The sequence below is a fragment of the Tachypleus tridentatus genome, chromosome 13, assembly GCF_004210375.1.
Source record: "Tachypleus tridentatus isolate NWPU-2018 chromosome 13, ASM421037v1, whole genome shotgun sequence".
Classification (NCBI taxonomy): Eukaryota; Metazoa; Arthropoda; class Merostomata; order Xiphosura; family Limulidae; genus Tachypleus; species Tachypleus tridentatus.
The window spans coordinates 20,964,108-20,983,829 of NC_134837.1; the positions used below are offsets into that span (position 1 = coordinate 20,964,108).

The 19,722-nt window shown below is 36.4% G+C and overlaps 1 protein-coding gene across 3 annotated transcripts in view; it reads left to right on the forward strand.

The window, feature by feature from the left end:
- LOC143240139 (nicotinamide N-methyltransferase-like) overlaps nt 1–19,722 on the forward strand; it is a 425,422-nt gene that overhangs the window by 400,018 nt on the left and 5,682 nt on the right. For 2 of the 3 annotated variants that reach the window (XM_076482074.1, XM_076482073.1), the window contains exons 2-3: nt 16,216–16,379; nt 19,131–19,341. In XM_076482074.1, the coding sequence (XP_076338189.1) occupies nt 16,241–16,379; nt 19,131–19,341 (350 nt within the window). In that variant the 5' untranslated portion in view covers nt 16,216–16,240. Of the gene's footprint in view, nt 1–14,847; nt 14,958–16,215; nt 16,380–19,130; nt 19,342–19,722 lie in introns of those variants that run through there. The other variant, XM_076482075.1, reaches the window with a different exon arrangement.

A 19,722-nucleotide genomic window follows, 5' to 3' on the forward strand; every position in this document is an offset into this window, starting at 1 on the left:
TACTATTTATCGGGTTTTCAGTCCATTTTAATTCACCGTACGGTAACCTAAAGTAAGCTGGCTGTGTGAATGATGTTATGACATTGTGCCAAATTCATTGTTTGTGATTATATAGCGAACCAAATGATAAATGATTATATGTGTGGTAGTGACGGAAACTAGTAATGAACAAGTTTTCCGTTTTGGCTTTGGTTTATTTGTGTGTGTGTGTGTATATATATATAATCGAAAACAGCATAACTGTAAACAAACATGATGCGGCCCACAAATAACTGCCCCCGAATGGATTATTTTGATATGTTTTGAATTTCCTGCAAAGCTACACGAGGGCTATCTGTGCTAGCCGTCCAAAATTTAGTAGTGTAAGACTAGAGTGAAGGCAGCTAGTCATCACCATGCACCACCAACTCTTGGGCTACTCTTTTACCAACGAATAGTAGAATTGACCGTCATATTATAACGCCCCCACGAATGAAAGGGTGAGCATGTTTTATGTGATGGGGATTCGAACCCACAACCCTCGAATTACGAGTCGAGTGCCCTAACCACGTGGCCATGCCGAGCCCGCCTGAAAGGTGTAAACTCTATGCTTTCGACCAAAAATGAGGAAATACTAATGTTTATATTTTGTGCACACTGTCGTTACTAAGTATTTCATATTTTACAAAATGTGTAGAGTGCGCATGTCTATTACAAAAAATAGCATAGGCTACTGTTTTATGTTTAGATACATTTTATAGAATTATCATCAAGTGCATATTAAATTTGGATACATTATAATTGTATACGAGTTTCTTCAATAACTTTGTGTTTCACTTGCTTTATTTCCGTCCACATTATTTTCAGCCAAGTTATTTTTTCAATAGATATCATGTTCCTTGCATAATTTTATATGGTAAATAAAGTGATATTATAAAATATGTTACAGCTATGTCCAAGAAACAAAGGCAATCAGTTACCGGGAAGCGTTTGCATTAATTTTAAGTAAGCATGCGAAAATATTTATAAGGTGGTGGTTTGTGGTTCACAACTTCCGTATTTTGCGCCCGTTGTTTACAAAATTAAACAATATCCACTTTTAAGAATACCCTAAAGCGTGGTAGAAATTTAGGTGCGATCGATTTGACCAATTTTTCTCCAGGCGAGGGCTAACAGTCACAAGATTTTACTGTAATTTTTACTTGTGTTTGCTTATATATCTCCGAGAATTCTTAATCTATTACAACCAAACATGTTCTCAAGCTAGAAAACTTACTTATCAGTTATGCATCGTATTTTAAAGAAATCGTTTAAAGAAAAGTTATTATTTTCATTGGTTTTAAGATGAAGAAGGAGAAAAAAACGACGAATTTTAGGTTACGTTTGGCCTGCTGTAAAAGGTTAAAGCGATTTCCTTGAAATTTGGTATATAAAGTAAAGAAACTTAAAAACCTACTATACAAAAAATGGGATAGTGTTGAATAACGACGCGATTATACGAATGATTGAAAAACCCCAGGTTTTCTTTCGTGTTAATCACAAGTGTTTTTTCCTTTTTTTGGCCGTAAGACATACTACCATTTAACTTCATATCATCATTATGATTTCTTTCTGAATTGCTTCTTGAGGATGATATTAACTACGGAGGCATTGAAAGAAACAATTATAACAACACTAAAAAGGAAGACAGAAAGAAGAGATATAAAAAATCAAGTTTCTGTTATTTTAATATTTTATCCACAACATACACATATTTTAAATAAGTGCTCATATTATTGAAAAAAAAACACAATAAAACTTCAGTTGCCATATTTCGACATAAACCAGTAAATGTTAACAAGACAACAAACCAGAAATATATATTTGTTTCGGCACAAACAATTACCAAATTTCAGAAAGTGCGGTCCTTACACATTTCCATGACACATTACATTGACACTAAAGGGTTAGGGGTAGTAGCAGGGACCTAACTATTTATGAAATAAGAATTTTATTTACACGTACATCTAAGTGTTATTATTTGCTGTTAGTAATCATATACTATCACAAGGAGCGCATGAACATAAATAATACCTAAAATTGTGCTCCAAGTGGACCTGTTGTGAAACAAAAAATTCAGTGTTAAATGTTCAACCAGAATGAATAAGACATTATCCACTTCAAGATAGTACTAGTGTTTCCACCTCAATAAACTATCACTTATTTTGAATTATTAACTTACTGTTACGTAATAGGTTATTAACAGCTACCCAAAATATGACTAAATATTTCTATCTTCTGTAATTTTATTACTTTTTGCTTTAGTCACTAAAAGGTTATGTTTTGAACACTAATTTTTAAGCAACTGCTATGACCTGTGTGAAAGTTTTAAGGCCTATCACTAATTATAGTATTTTGTATTAATCATATACTATCAGAATGAGCGCATGAACATAAATAGTTGTGCTCCAAGTAGACTTGTTGTAAATGAAAAAAAAGTCAATGTTAAATGTTCAACTGAAGAAGACTTTATCTACTACTGTTTCCACCCTAACGGTCTGCAGGGTTTGAAATAAAGAATAGATTAGGTCTTTACGTCATTCATAGCCTCCTTCTTTTCCTTACTAAATGTCCCCCGCTAGCACAGCGGGGGACAGCGGGATAGCTAGCACAGCACACATATTATAACTCTACAGACTTATAACGCTCAAATCAGGCGTTCGATTCCAGTCGGTGGATTCAACAGATAGCCCAATGTGGCTTTGCTATAGGAAAACACACAGACACTCATTACTGAATTTTCACATTTTACTAAGCAAATGGAAAATCCACAACTAATATTAGCTTATTTTAGCATTAATGTTTGCAAAATAGCTTATTTCCACATAATAACAATAAACTTCATTTCAGCCGACGTTTCGCCAATGCGGCTTCACCACTGCTAGTGGAACTGAAATGTAAAACAAAATAAGATCCTTATTGTTAAGATGGAATTCAAATACACTTAGCTCTGTGAAACTTAGAAAGACATTTATACATGTAATTTATTTAATTAGACAAGTTCTATGGAGATCATGAACGACTTGTTTGAATAGCAAACATTTTTATCACACACATATCACCTATCACAATAAAATCTCATTAAAACATACATAATGAGAAAATATAATACCAAGTTATTATAAATAGCATCTGTAACATTATATCAGTTCATATTAAACATTCGGTATTTGGTTTGTTCTGCTTGTACTGTAATAACCTCCATAAGGCCACACCGCATGTGGTCATTGAAGTTATCCATCGTGTTTTCATTCTAACTTTTCACTAGAAGGTCACTTTTTGACCTTGATATGTTAACCTGATCAAAATAAGGTCATCTTGAACAGTTGTTTTTCAGACTGTATTAGTAGACTTTCCTAGAAACAAAAATATTGTAGTCCGATGGTAATGCTCTTTTGCTTCATATAATTTCTGAATAGTAAAAAAAATGACACCTTATAGCCTCTGGCACGTGATGAGCATGTCTCTACGCAAAGTACAAAGAACTTGTTTGAATAAAGTGTTGATGTCTTTTGAAAAAAATATTATAGCTAAAGCACACCCTTTTATAAGACACAGGTGTGTGTGTGTGTTTTATTCATAAAACTTGCACAAATTAGAATGAGAACTCCTTTCTTTTCTGTTACAACTTGGACATTTACTCAGTAACTATTCCATATATGTATACATTAATCTCAACATAGAACATTAGGTCTAGACATTTTAGCTTAGACTGTACTATTATCTTAGACTGAAATTAGGCTTAGAACACTGAAAATTTAAGGTTATATTTATATTACTTTTCAAGTTTTAATTCATTATATTATTCGTCTACATTCACTTGCCCTTAAAAAGGTTGTTTCTGTCAAACATTTCATTAAATAATAATGCTAACTATAATAAATTGTTATGAATTACGGATGTATTGAAGTTCAAGTTTAAATTTTTTAAATACCACACTCAGTGTAAACACAAACTTAGTGAGTGACATTAGTTACTCGGTTAGTGCCGCTCAAGGCAGTAATATTCGTTCCACGTGGGAAACGGGTTTTTCCCGCACTTTTATGCCTGAACAAAATTCGTCCGCGCAAAGTTTCTTGCATCGGCTCAGAACATGCGCAGTATTAAGCTTACCGTAATGATATATAATAATATAAAAATAAACTTCAGATTTCAATTTCTCAACATGTTTTTTTTTTTTATACCAATCAATGTATCTGACTAGGTAACAACAAAAATTCACGAGCATAATTTTGTTTCCCGGTAATGATTTCCGGAGGAAAAAAAAAAATATATATTTTGAATGTCATGAAAATAACAATATTTTTAAATTAAAACAAACAGAGAAAGAAAACTACCATCACTAAATTAAATAAATAATATTAAATTATTAAAATAACTAATGTCGAGTTCCTTAGCTGAGGTAACAGTAGTCTCACTCTCTCTATCGAGTAACTTAGCTGAGGTAACAGAAGTCTCACTCTCTCTATCGAGTTCCTTAGCTGAGGTAACAGTAGTCTCACTCTCTCTATCGAGTTTCTTAGCTAAGGTAACAGTAGTATCACTCTCTCTATCGAGTTTCTTAGCTGTGAAAACAGTAGTCTCACTCTATATATCGAGTTCCTTAGCTTAGGTAACAGTAGTCCTACTCTCTATATCGAGTTCCTAAGATGAGGTAACAGTAGTCCTACTCTCTATATCGAGTTCCCAAGCTGAGGTAACAGAAGTCTCACTCTCTCTATCGAGTTCCTTAGCTGAGGTAACAGTAGTCTCACTCTCTCTATCGAGTTTCTTAGCTGTGATAACAGTAGTCTCATTCTCTCTATCGAGTTCCTTAGCTAAGGTAACAGTAGTCTCACTCTATATATCGAGTTCCTTAGCTTAGGTAACAGTAGTCCTACTCTCTATATCGAGTTCCTAAGCTGAGGTAACAGTAGTCCTACTCTCTATATCGAGTTCCTTAGCTGAGGTAACAGTAGTCCTACTCTCTATATCGAGTTCCCAAGCTGAGGTAACAGTAGTCTCACTCTCTTTATCGAGTAACTTAGCTGAGGTAACAGTAGTCTCACTCTCTCTATCGAGTTTCTTAGCTACGGTAACAGTAGTATCACTCTCTCTATCGAGTTTCTTAGCTAAGGTAACAGTAGTCTCACTCTCTCTATCGAGTTCCTTAGCTTAGGTAACAGTAGTCCTACTCTCTATATCGAGTACCCAAGCTAAGGTAACAGTAGTATCACTCTCTCTATCGAGTTTCTTAGCTAAGGTAACAGTAGTCTCACTCTCTCTATCGAGTTCCTCAGCTGAGGTAACAATAGTCCTACTCTCTATATCGAGTTCCTCAGCTGAGGTAACAGTAGTCCTACTCTCTGTATCGAGTTCCTAAGCTGAGGTAACAGTAGTCTCACTCTCTCTATCGAGTAACTTAGCTGAGGTAACAGAAGTCTCACTCTCTCTATCGAGTTCCTTAGCTGTGATAACAGTAGTCTCACTCTCTCTATCGAGTTCCTTAGCTAAGGTAACAGTAGTCTCACTCTCTCTATCGAGTTCCTTAGCTTAGGTAACAGTAGTCCTACTCTCTATATCGAGTTCCTAAGCTGAGGTAACAGTAGTCCTACTCTCTATATCGAGTTCCCAAGCTGAGGTAACAGTAGTCTCACTCTCTCTATCGAGTAACTTAGCTGAGGTAACAGAAGTCTCACTCTCTCTATCGAGTTCCTTAGCTGAGGTAACAGTAGTCTCACTCTCTCTATCGAGTTTCTTAGCTAAGGTAACAGTAGTATCACTCTCTCTATCGAGTTTCTTAGCTGTGACAACAGTAGTCCTACTCTCTATATCGAGTTCCCAAGCTGAGGTAACAGCAGTCTCACTCTCTCTATCGAGTAACTTAGCTGTGATAACAGTAGTCTCACTCTCTCTATCGAGTAACTTAGCTGAGGTAACAGAAGTCTCACTCTCTCTATCGAGTAACTTAGCTGAGGTAACAGTAGTCTCACTCTCTCTATCGAGTAACTTAGCTGAGGTAACAGAAGTCTCACTCTCTCTATCGAGTTTTTTAGCTGAGGTAACAGTAGTCTCACTCTCTCTATCGAGTTCCTTAGCTAAGGTAACAGTAGTATCACTCTCTCTATCGAGTTTCTTAGCTAAGGTAACAGTAGTCCTACTCTCTGTATCGAGTTTCTTAGCTGTGATAACAGTAGTATCACTCTCTCTATCGAGTTCCTTAGCTTAGGTAACAGTAGTATCACTCTCTCTATCGAGTAACTTAGCTGAGGTAACAGAAGTCTCACTCTCTCTATCGAGTTTTTTAGCTGAGGTAACAGTAGTCTCACTCTCTCTATCGAGTTTCTTAGCTAAGGTAACAGTAGTATCACTCTCTCTATCGAGTTTCTTAGCTGTGATAACAGTAGTATCACTCTCTCTATCGAGTTTCTTAGCTGTGATAACAGTAGTATCACTCTCTCTATCGAGTTCCTTAGCTTAGGTAACAGTAGTATCACTCTCTCTATCGAGTTTCTTAGCTGTGATAACAGTAGTATCACTCTCTCTATCGAGTTTCTTAGCTGTGATAACAGTAGTATCACTCTCTCTATCGAGTTTCTTAGCTGTGATAACAGTAGTATCACTCTCTCTATCGAGTTCCTTAGCTTAGGTAACAGTAGTATCACTCTCTCTATCGAGTAACTTAGCTGAGGTAACAGAAGTCTCACTCTCTCTATCGAGTTTTTTAGCTGAGGTAACAGTAGTCTCACTCTCTCTATCGAGTTTCTTAGCTAAGGTAACAGTAGTATCACTCTCTCTATCGAGTTTCTTAGCTGTGATAACAGTAGTCTCACTCTCTCTATCGAGTTCCTTAGCTTAGGTAACAGTAGTCCTACTCTCTATATCGAGTTCCTCAGCTGAGGTATCAGTAGTCTCACTCTCTCTATCGAGTAACTTAACTGAGGTAACAGAAGTCTCACTCTCTCTATCGAGTTCCTTAGCTTAGGTAACAGTAGTCTCACTCTCTCTATCGAGTAACTTAGCTGAGGTAACAGAAGTCTCACTCTCTCTATCGAGTTCCTCAGCTTAGGTAACAGTAATCTCACTCTCTCTATCGAGTTCCTCAGCTTAGGTAACAGTAGTCCTACTCTCTGTATCGAGTTCCTCAGCTGAGGTAACAGTAATCCTACTCTCTGTATCGTGTTCCTTAGCTGAGGTAACAGTAGTCCTATTCTCTGTATCGTGTTCCTCAGCTGAGGTAACAGTAGTCCTACTCTCTGTATCGAGTTTCTAAGCTGAGGTAACAGTAGTCCTACTCTCTATATCGAGTTCCCAAGCTGAGGTAACAGTAGTCTCACTCTCTCTATCGAGTAACTTAACTGAGGTAACAGAAGTCTCACTCTCTCTATCGAGTTTTTTAGCTGAGGTAACAGTAGTCTCACACTCTCTATCAAGTTTCTTAGCTAAGGTAACAGTAGTATCACTCTCTCTATCGAGTTTCTTAGCTGTGATAACAGTAGTCTCACTCTCTCTATCGAGTAACTTAGCTGAGGTAACAGAAGTCTCACTCTCTCTATCGAGTTCCTTAGCTTAGGTAACAGTAGTCTCACTCTCTCTATCGAGTAACTTAGCTGAGGTAACAGAAGTCTCACTCTCTCTATCGAGTTCCTCAGCTGAGGTAACAGTAGTCCTACTCTCTGTATCGAGTTCCTAAGCTGAGGTAACAGTAGTCTCACTCTCTCTATCGAGTAACTTAGCTGAGGTAACAGAAGTCTCACTCTCTCTATCGAGTTTCTTAGCTGTGATAACAGTAGTCTCACTCTCTCTATCGAGTTCCTTAGCTAAGGTAACAGTAGTATCACTCTCTCTATCGAGTTTCTTAGCTGTGATAACAGTAGTCTCACTCTCTCTATCGAGTTCCTTAGCTAAGGTAACAGTAGTCTCACTCTCTCTATCGAGTTCCTTAGCTTAGGTAACAGTAGTCCTACTCTCTATATCGAGTTCCTCAGCTGAGGTATCAGTAGTCTCACTCTCTCTATCGAGTAACTTAGCTGAGGTAACAGAAGTCTCACTCTCTCTATCGAGTTCCTTAGCTAAGGTAACAGTAGTCTCACTCTCTCTATCGAAGTTCCTTAGCTTAAATAACAGTAGTCCTACTCTCTATATCGAGTTCCTCAGCTGAGGTAACAGTAGTATCACTCTCTCTATCGAGTAACTTAGCTGAGGTAACAGAAGTCTCACTCTCTCTATCGAGTTTTTTAGCTGAGGTAACAGTAGTCTCACTCTCTCTATCGAGTTTCTTAGCTAAGGTAACAGTAGTCTCACTCTCTCTATCGAGTTCCTTAGCTAAGGTAACAGTAGTCTCACTCTCTCTATCGAGTTCCTTAGCTAAGGTAACAGTAGTCTCACTCTCTCTATCGAGTTCCTTAGCTTAGGTAACAGTAGTCCTACTTTCTATATCGAGTTCCTCAGCTGAGGTATCAGTAGTCTCACTCTCTCTATCGAGTAACTTAACTGAGGTAACAGAAGTCTCACTCTCTCTATCGAGTTCCTTAGCTTAGGTAACAGTAGTCTCACTCTCTCTATCGAGTAACTTAGCTGAGGTAACAGAAGTCTCACTCTCTCTATCGAGTTCCTCAGCTTAGGTAACAGTAATCTCACTCTCTCTATCGAGTTCCTCAGCTTAGGTAACAGTAGTCCTACTCTCTGTATCGAGTTCCTCAGCTGAGGTAACAGTAATCCTACTCTCTGTATCGTGTTCCTTAGCTGAGGTAACAGTAGTCCTATTCTCTGTATCGTGTTCCTCAGCTGAGGTAACAGTAGTCCTACTCTCTGTATCGAGTTTCTAAGCTGAAGTAACAGTAGTCCTACTCTCTATATCGAGTTCCCAAGCTGAGGTAACAGTAGTCTCACTCTCTCTATCGAGTAACTTAACTGAGGTAACAGAAGTCTCACTCTCTCTATCGAGTTTTTTAGCTGAGGTAACAGTAGTCTCACACTCTCTATCAAGTTTCTTAGCTAAGGTAACAGTAGTATCACTCTCTCTATCGAGTTTCTTAGCTGTGATAACAGTAGTCTCACTCTCTCTATCGAGTAACTTAGCTGAGGTAACAGAAGTCTCACTCTCTCTATCGAGTTTTTTAGCTGAGGTAACAGTAGTCTCACTCTCTCTATCGAGTTTCTTAGCTAAGGTAACAGTAGTATCACTCTCTCTATCGAGTTTCTTAGCTGTGATAACAGTAGTCTCACTCTCTCTATCGAGTTCCTTAGCTAAGGTAACAGTAGTCTCACTCTCTCTATCGAGTTCCTTAGCTTAGGTAACAGTAGTCCTACTTTCTATATCGAGTTCCTCAGCTGAGGTATCAGTAGTCTCACTCTCTCTATCGAGTAACTTAACTGAGGTAACAGAAGTCTCACTCTCTCTATCGAGTTCCTCAGCTTAGGTAACAGTAATCTCACTCTCTCTATCGAGTTCCTCAGCTTAGGTAACAGTAGTCCTACTCTCTGTATCGAGTTCCTCAGCTGAGGTAACAGTAATCCTACTCTCTGTATCGTGTTCCTTAGCTGAGGTAACAGTAGTCCTATTCTCTGTATCGTGTTCCTCAGCTGAGGTAACAGTAGTCCTACTCTCTGTATCGAGTTTCTAAGCTGAGGTAACAGTAGTCCTACTCTCTATATCGAGTTCCCAAGCTGAGGTAACAGTAGTCTCACTCTCTCTATCGAGTAACTTAACTGAGGTAACAGAAGTCTCACTCTCTCTATCGAGTTTTTTAGCTGAGGTAACAGTAGTCTCACACTCTCTATCAAGTTTCTTAGCTAAGGTAACAGTAGTATCACTCTCTCTATCGAGTTTCTTAGCTGTGATAACAGTATTCTCACTCTCTCTATCGAGTAACTTAGCTGAGGTAACAGAAGTCTCACTCTCTCTATCGAGTTCCTTAGCTTAGGTAACAGTAGTCTCACTCTCTCTATCGAGTTCCTTAGCTGAGGTAACAGTAGTCTCACTCTCTCTATCGAGTTTCTTAGCTTAGGTAACAGTAGTCTCACTCTCTCTATCGAGTAACTTAGCTGAGGTAACAGAAGTCTCACTCTCTCTATCGAGTTCCTCAGCTGAGGTAACAGTAGTCCTACTCTCTGTATCGAGTTCCTAAGCTGAGGTAACAGTAGTCTCACTCTCTCTATCGAGTAACTTAGCTGAGGTAACAGAAGTCTCACTCTCTCTATCGAGTTTCTTAGCTGTGATAACAGTAGTCTCACTCTCTCTATCGAGTTCCTTAGCTAAGGTAACAGTAGTATCACTCTCTCTATCGAGTTTCTTAGCTGTGATAACAGTAGTCTCACTCTCTCTATCGAGTTCCTTAGCTAAGGTAACAGTAGTCTCACTCTCTCTATCGAGTTCCTTAGCTTAGGTAACAGTAGTCCTACTCTCTATATCGAGTTCCTCAGCTGAGGTATCAGTAGTCTCACTCTCTCTATCGAGTAACTTAGCTGAGGTAACAGAAGTCTCACTCTCTCTATCGAGTTCCTTAGCTAAGGTAACAGTAGTCTCACTCTCTCTATCGAGTTCCTTAGCTTAAATAACAGTAGTCCTACTCTCTATATCGAGTTCCTCAGCTGAGGTAACAGTAGTATCACTCTCTCTATCGAGTAACTTAGCTGAGGTAACAGAAGTCTCACTCTCTCTATCGAGTTTTTTAGCTGAGGTAACAGTAGTCTCACTCTCTCTATCGAGTTTCTTAGCTAAGGTAACAGTAGTATCACTCTCTCTATCGAGTTTCTTAGCTGTGATAACAGTAGTCTCACTCTCTCTATCGAGTTCCTTAGCTAAGGTAACAGTAGTCTCACTCTCTCTATCGAGTTCCTTAGCTTAGGTAACAGTAGTCCTACTCTCTATATCGAGTTCCTCAGCTGAGGTATCAGTAGTCTCACTCTCTCTATCGAGTAACTTAGCTGAGGTAACAGAAGTCTCACTCTCTCTATCGAGTTCCTTAGCTTAGGTAACAGTAGTCTCACTCTCTCTATCGAGTAACTTAGCTGAGGTAACAGAAGTCTCACTCTCTCTATCGAGTTCCTCAGCTTAGGTAACAGTAGTCCTACTCTCTGTATCGAGTTCCTCAGCTGAGGTAACAGTAATCCTACTCTCTGTATCGTGTTCCTTAGCTGAGGTAACAGTAGTCCTATTCTCTGTATCGTGTTCCTCAGCTGAGGTAACAGTAGTCCTACTCTCTGTATCGAGTTTCTAAGCTGAGGTAACAGTAGTCCTACTCTCTATATCGAGTTCCCAAGCTGAGGTAACAGTAGTCTCACTCTCTCTATCGAGTAACTTAACTGAGGTAACAGAAGTCTCACTCTCTCTATCGAGTTTTTTAGCTGAGGTAACAGTAGTCTCACACTCTCTATCAAGTTTCTTAGCTAAGGTAACAGTAGTATCACTCTCTCTATCGAGTTTCTTAGCTGTGATAACAGTAGTCTCACTCTCTCTATCGAGTAACTTAGCTGAGGTAACAGAAGTCTCACTCTCTCTATCGAGTTCCTTAGCTTAGGTAACAGTAGTCTCACTCTCTCTATCGAGTAACTTAGCTGAGGTAACAGAAGTCTCACTCTCTCTATCGAGTTCCTCAGCTGAGGTAACAGTAGTCCTACTTTCTGTATCGAGTTCCTAAGCTGAGGTAACAGTAGTCTCACTCTCTCTATCGAGTAACTTAGCTGAGGTAACAGAAGTCTCACTCTCTCTATCGAGTTACTTAGCTGTGATAACAGTAGTCTCACTCTCTCTATCGAGTTCCTTAGCTAAGGTAACAGTAGTCTTACTCTCTCTATCGAGTTCCTTAGCTTAGGTAACAGTAGTCCTACTCTCTATATCGAGTTCCTAAGCTGAGGTAACAGTAGTCCTACTCTCTATATCGAGTTCCCAAGCTGAGGTAACAGTAGTCTCACTGTCTCTATCGAGTTCCTCAGCTGAGGTAACAGTAGTCCTACTCTCTGTATCGAGTTCCCTAGCTGAGGTAACAGTAGTCTCACTCTCTGTATCGCGTTCCTCAGCTGAGGTAACAGTAGTCTCACTCTGTGTATCGAGTTCCTCAGCTGAGGTAACAGTAGTCCTACTCTCTGTATCGAGTTCCTCAGCTGAGGTAACAGTAGTCCTACTCTCTGTATCGAGTTCCTCAGCTGAGGTAACAGCAGTCTCACTCTGTGTATCGAGTTCCTCAGCTGAGGTAACAGTAGTCCTACTCTCTGTATCGAGTTCCTCAGCTGAGGTAACAGTAGTCCTACTCTCTGTATCGAGTTCCTTAGCTGAGGTAACAGTAATCCTACTCTCTGTATCGAGTTCCTTAGCTGAGGTAACAGTAGTCCTACTCTCTGTATCGAGTTCCTCAGCTTAGGTAACAGTAGTCCTATATCAGAAGAACAAACTCATATTAGTGCCATTTCCATGTTTTGGCACGGTTTTCTCAGCCAGTTTCAACGTACATGTGAATGTGAGAGTCGTGAACATAATCTTACTGCAACAATTATCGGACTCGTCTCACTTTGAACTATTTGCTGAGGTTTTAGGAATCTGTCGTTCGTAAAATGAAATAAATAAAATAGTAAGCTTCATCATGTGTATTGTTTACTTTTCGCTTTTACTTTTCTAAAGAAATTTAGCTGAACTGAAAGATCACCTGACCTGCCCATACTTTATTATAAAAATATCCTTTTAAAAAAAGATCAGAAGAAGTACCCGTTCTCTACGTATTTGAAACTTACTTCTCTCCTGGGCCCGGGATGGTCAAGTGGTTAAGGCACTCGATTCGTAATAAGAGGGTCGCGGGTTCGAACCCAAATATGCTCGCCTTTTCAGCCGTGGGGACGTTATAATGTTATGAATATCCCAGTATTTGTAGGTGGAAGAGTAGCCCAAGAGTTAGCGGTGAGTGATGATGACTAGCTGCCTTCCCTCTAGTCTTACACTGCAAAATTAGGGACGGTTAGCGGAGATAGCCCCCGTGTAAGCTTTTTGCGAAATTCCAAAACAAACAGACAAGATGATTTTGAATAATACGTAAACTTCATCAGCCAAACATTGGAATTTCTTTAAGCATGAAATGTTCAGTTTTTATAATTACTGAATAGTCTTCATAAGACTTATGTTTTTTTCCTGATACAAGGAATATGCTACAAAGTTTGTCAGTTAATCATTTTCGTTGCATCTTTTCTTGAAGTCAAACCACATATCTGAAGAGGCTACTCTATACTATTTTATATGCAGATATATTACAGTACCTTGATTGAAAGAGTTGGTTATGCCAGTATTCTACATTGGATATCACGTCTCGCACGAACTTAGACCACGTTTCTAAACATTGCATATGAAAATATTGTTTCTTTGTTTTAATTTCGCGCAAAACTACTCGAAAGCTATCTGCGCTAGCTGTCCCTAATTTTGGGCTACTCTTTTACTAACAAATAGTGGAATTGACTGTAATATTATAACATCCCCACAGCTGATAGGGCAAGCGTGTTTGGTGCGAAGGGGATTCGAACCCGCAACAAGTTGAGTGCCTTAACCACCTGGCTATGCCGGGCCTGAAAATACTGAACAAATATAGAAGGATATATGCAAATATATTTATAAATACTCTACTAAATGTCTCTAAGAAATTGAAAAAAAAACCATTACAAACTATAGGTTACTGCTTTCACTCGTTTTTCTGATTGAATGCAGTACTCAGTAAAAGAATGTGCGTTAATATAAAATAATTCTCGACAGAGATTTCAAAACAGGAATTTTGGACAAGTTTATCACAAACTTTATTACTTTTAAAGTATGTTTACCATTGGGTAACACAGCTCATTTTTAAGACATGTTATAAACGTTTTACTTATTTTATTTCTTAACTGTTCTCAAGACGTATGACATGTGTATTCATTCTTATTTAATTCATTGTGATTTTTTCTGATTTTCCTAAGTTATTTATAATTGAAAATGTGTATTTGCGTAACCAAGAAATAGTATGGGACAAAGTTTTAAGTTTTGGCTCTGGAATTTATTGTTTTATCTTTCACTTGTTTATTTTGTGTAATCACATTTTAACATTTTCTCTTATTTCATCATGGCCTAAGAGAATAATAACAAAGAATAATAATTGTTTTTCTATTTACTAGTGCGTTCGGTCATTTGGTGTTATTTCCATACAAAAACATAACTAATCTCTGTAGATTTCTCTAATAATTTACATTTTAAAAATCAACCCAAAACAGGTTTAATCATTTTCTTACAGGTGGCACTACAAGTACAAACCTAAAAAACATATATAAATCTATTTTACTTTTCTAAAATAGAGTCCATGAAGATATCATTTTTAAAAGAAAAATTCATTTTGCAAATATGCTTTACGTATTCTGAGTCATCAATTACGTGTGAGTATATCCACGCACTTATGTGTGTGTGCGCGAAAAAATGAATTAGTAATCAACGAATACTCGCACATCAAATGAAAAAACTTTCTCGGTGACGTCGATTTTCAATAGAACTACTTATTATCATGAAGCTTTGGTTAGAGCCCAATTTATCTCTCTCGGAAGACAAATACTTAACAGAGATAAATAATTTTGGCCTTAATGTCAAGTTTATTAACGCAGAGTAAGATTATTGTGCAGGAGAAGTTTCCTCATTAATCCACCAGGCGAACTCTTATCACTACTAATCCCTTATTCATCTTACACATCACCTGCTTTCATCAAATGTTCGAGCTCGTACATTTTTCTTTGGGAATATGTAGGAAAGATAAGACACCATCACTACCATTCTTTCCATTTATCTCTCTCATTCGAAAAATAATGACCCCACCTTGGCATTGATCAGTATTTTCTGAAGACTCAGAGCTCACTATTATTATTATTGCAGGCTAAGAACCAATATAAACTTTGTCAACTTCAGTTCGGTACCAATCCATTGTTTCTATTGAAGACCCAAGTGGTACTCCTTCTCTTGTGTAGTAAGTGTTATAAGTGTAAAGCTTACATCAGATATGGTATTGCTGTGTTAAAATGTTACTAGAACATCATAAAAATGTCTTACTTTATGTCTTTAAAGGTTTTTATTATTAGGCTATGAGTTTTAGTATAATGGTACACGATGCAGTATTATATTTGTTGTTTTATAGTGCTACATGATGTATAACATTTGTTGTATTATAGTGCTACATAACGTAGTATTATATTTATTGTATTATAGTACTACATGATGTATAACATTTGTTGTATTATAGTGCTACATAACGTAGTATTATATTTATTGTATTACAGTGTTTTCTAACGTAGTATTGTATTTGTTGTGTTATAGTGCTACATGATGTAGTATTATATTTATTGTATTACAGTATTTTCTAACGTAGAATTGTATTTGTTGTGTTATAGTGCTACATGATGTAGTATTATATTTATTGTATTACAGTGTTTTCTAACGTAGAATTGTATTTGTTGTGTTATAGTGCTACATGATGTAGTATTATATTTATTGTATTACAGTGTTTTCTAACGTAGTATTGTATTTGTTGTGTTATAGTGCTACATGATGTAGTATTATATTTATTGTATTACAGTGTTTTCTAACGTAGTATTGTATTTGTTGTGTTATAGTGCTACATGATGTAGTATTATACTTCTAGTAATATTTATATTTTATTTCAAACTGTACTAATTCAACTATATTTTTCTTGTTGGTCTTATTTGTGATTCAGTTGTAACCCACGTGCAGTTGATGAAAATTACTCTCCACCAATGTAATCTAATTCACAAATTCATAAATTGTTTTTCATAAAATTTACGTAGCATTTGAACCACTACTATGTCTGTTATATTTTGATATGCTCGTGTATTAGGTAAAAGAGTGTACGCAGCACAGGATATAGGAGATAAAATATTGTTGACATGAGTTTTTAGAAGTTAATAGGCATATTACACGTTGTCAAATATTTAAAAGTTAATAGGCATTTTACACGTTGTCAAATATTTAGAAGATAATAGGCATTTTACACGTTGTCAAAATATTTAGAAGTTAATAGGCATTTTACACGTTGTCAAATATTTAGAAGTAAATACGCGTTTTACACGTTGTCAAATATTTAGAAGTTAATAAGCATTTTACACGTTGTCAAATATTTGAAACTTATAAAAGAATTCAGGCATTTAGTTGCAGTTATTTAAAAAAAATGATCACGACGTTTACATCATATGTGAATATTTTATAATTAGGTATTGTACTTCGTGCCAGCTGACCATGTCGATGACCAGTAAAGAAGTAAAGAATTTATACCGTGAACGTTTTGACCCAGTTCAGTATCACACGACGTACTACAGTAGCCTGGATAAAGAGGTCGAATTCTTCTTGACGAACATTCACAACACCTTACTGAAGGGTAAATCATATTAAAACTTTTGGATATTGCTAAATAACAATGTTATTACGTATCTATAAACACTTAGTAAGAGGTAAGTCATTTTCAAATTGAAAAGCGCCTTGATAAAGAATAAGCAAACAATACATTAAATGTTACTGAATGTCATAACAAAATCTACAGTTTCTTTCTTTAGTGAGCCCGGCATGACCAGGTGGTTAAGGCAATTGACTCGTAATCCGAGGGTCGCGGGTTCAAATCCTCGTCACACCAAACATGCTCGCCCTTTCAGCCATGGGAGCGTTATAATGTAACGGTCGGTCCCACTATTCGTTGGTAAAAGAGTAGCCAAAGAGTTGGCGGTGGGTGGTGATGACTAGCTATCTTCCCCCTAGTCTTACACTGCTAAATTAAGGACGACTAGCGTAAATAGCTCTCGTGTAGCTTTGCGCGAGATTCAAAACAAACCAAACTTTCATTAGTGGAAACTGTATCAAATGTCCACAGTATTATGTCAGTAGGGATGTTATATTATAAACTGTTGTAATTTTACTAAAGATAGAACGTATCAAGTATTCATAAAGTTTTGTTGACAAGCAAATGTTATTAAATATCCAATCACACTGAACACCTCTTTCGTCTTGCTAAAATATAAGTAATACTGACTTAAAGTATTCTGCAAATTTATTTAATTTTTTTCATAAATTAATTAACACCATTTGTTTATTTTATAACCTGGACGATCAGAATAAATTAAATGATCTGACAGAGCAAAACAAGGGTTAACCCTAACGTTTTATATATACATTCACGTATGTGACACACTTGCACTTGCACACTTGCAGAAAACAAAATCATGTTTACACATTGTAATTGGATGGAATATAATGCTTGGCCCATATAACTAGTTTTACAATATATTTTTATTGAATATTATTATTTTGTGTTTGTATGTTTCTTTCCAACATATGTTTATTAATCTAATGTTTCTTATTATTATTGTATTTTTGTTCATTAAGACAGTTGTTCGCGAGCCTTATGTAAATATAGAAGCTGTTTTATTGTTGTTTTCGGCCTTTATCATATAAGACGAAAATAAAAAAGATTGTTTGAAAAAATTAATTTGAAAAACCTTTCAAGAGCTAATGGATAGTTCTTGCCTGATTCCTAATTACACAGGCCTACGATGGTTATATTGTCTTGACATTTTTGCACGTTCTACACTAATTCCTGAACGCTGAATCCGAAAGTGGTATCCAATTTTCTCCAGCAAGTATATAATTTCACAAAACGTTATTTGCACTTTTACACAAGTAGTTTTGAGACAAAAAGATGTAGATTTCACAAAAATACACCGGATGAATAAGATTGTCCATTCGTATGTCATCAACGTTCTTCCCTTTTCTATTAACAAATATAACAATAATAAATGTTCATTGTGGTAAACGAAATAAACATTTGATATTTTTACACATTTTCCCGATTTGAAAAACGTCGTTACATGAGAGAGAAAAATGATTATTATTTTCGAAATCTCTGTAGTTGAATTATGGAAAATCCGTTATTAAAACCAAAAGAAAGAGGTAACTGACCGATAGCTGACCACATGTTTGAAGGCGGTTGTGTAATTGAGTGTAAGAATGTAGAGGGCGTGCTTAGTTGTTGAATATATTTATTAATATAGGTATAAAGGTGTTCCTTTGCATTGGTTTATTTTGGGTTTGAGTTGTTTTATAAGTAAGGCTTCTTTAATTTTGCGTTTGTTTATGTTTGTTTCATTATTTAGTATTTGAGTGTTTTCTATGGTTATATTGTGTTCATTTGACTTGCAGTGTTTGAAAACGTGTGAAGGTGACTTTTTGTGTTCTTTGTGAACCTGACGATGATCAAAGAAGGTCGAAACGTTGTTTCCTCCTTGACAAAGTGCTTTCTGTATCCATACCAGCCGTTTTTACACATACAATTTTCTCTACAAGTGAGTTTCCTCGTCATCACGGATGAAGCCTCTTCAACTAACGGAGACTCTACATTGAGAAATCAACAAATATTTTTTCCAGTCTTGTTGTTTACACTTATCATCTTATACGTTCAGTAAATAAACTAACAACAATATTAGTTCATATCTTTGTTGCTAAACAACATAACATAAAATTCACTGAACCATAAAACTCAATAAAAACGCAATGTTACCAAAATGCACTGGCTTTTTATATATATTAGAAGTTCTTAATTTATCGGATGTACTATAGGCTATGCTCTTTGTCGCGCACGAAGATAAGATAAGTAATAAAGCACAATTGCATACCCTGAGAGTCCACTTAGTATGGGTGCAAAAGATATGCCATTTTATTATTATAGATTATTATATATTTTTATTGCAGTTCGTAATAATAATGTTATGATTTGTATGTATATGTTTGTTCACAATGAAATATATCCATGAAATATTCGATTAAATCGAATTATTGTAATAGGATGTTTAGATTATTCAATATATGCAGAAAACCTGCATTTTTAAAACACAGCTATTCCTTTGTCTTCGTCGTAACTAATAGAAACTGTGAGGCAACAAACTGTCAAACATGTACTTATAATGGCTGAAACTGTAGATACTAATTACTTCTAGTTATCTTAGTTGTACTTTGTTATTCCTCATATAATCCATAAAACCGTGTCAGTAGCAAATAAAGATCCCTAATAATAAAACTGAGATGAACCTTTTGATTAGAAAATTGGTAGAAGTCATATATCTATTCAAATTGTGTACTTTAGAAAAATTCAACAAAGGCAAACGATGTCTGGAGATTGGGTCAGGTCCAACTGTTCACTCACTAATTTCCGCTAGCTATCATTTTGATACTCTGGTGTCCAGTGATTACTTAGAAAAAAATCGTGAGGAGATCAAAAAATGGCTAAATAAAGATCCACAGGCTTTGGATTGGACCATATTCTTCCGATTTGTCGCTAAACTGGATTTATTTAGGTAAGTTTTGTTTTACTCAGGTGTGATTCGATTTGAGCGACATTAATGTATAGTAGTTTTTGTGAAACGTTCATTATGACAATACACTCATTGTTATAGAAAAAACAATATGAAATATAGTATTGTTAATGTAAATTGTTTTTTTCCATTATGTCGCAGAACGTGTACTTTCTGGTGGGGATGCTTTTCTCAAAATTGAAAACAATTATATCCTATTTGAAACAGTATTTCAACAAAAGTTTCTAGCCCGGATCAAGGACGTATTATTCTTCAAACATAACTTATGCAATACACTCTAAAAATATTCCCTAATTTCGTTTTTGTTTTCTTATAGCAAAGCCACATCGGGCTATCTGCTGAGTCCCTAAATTATAAAAAATA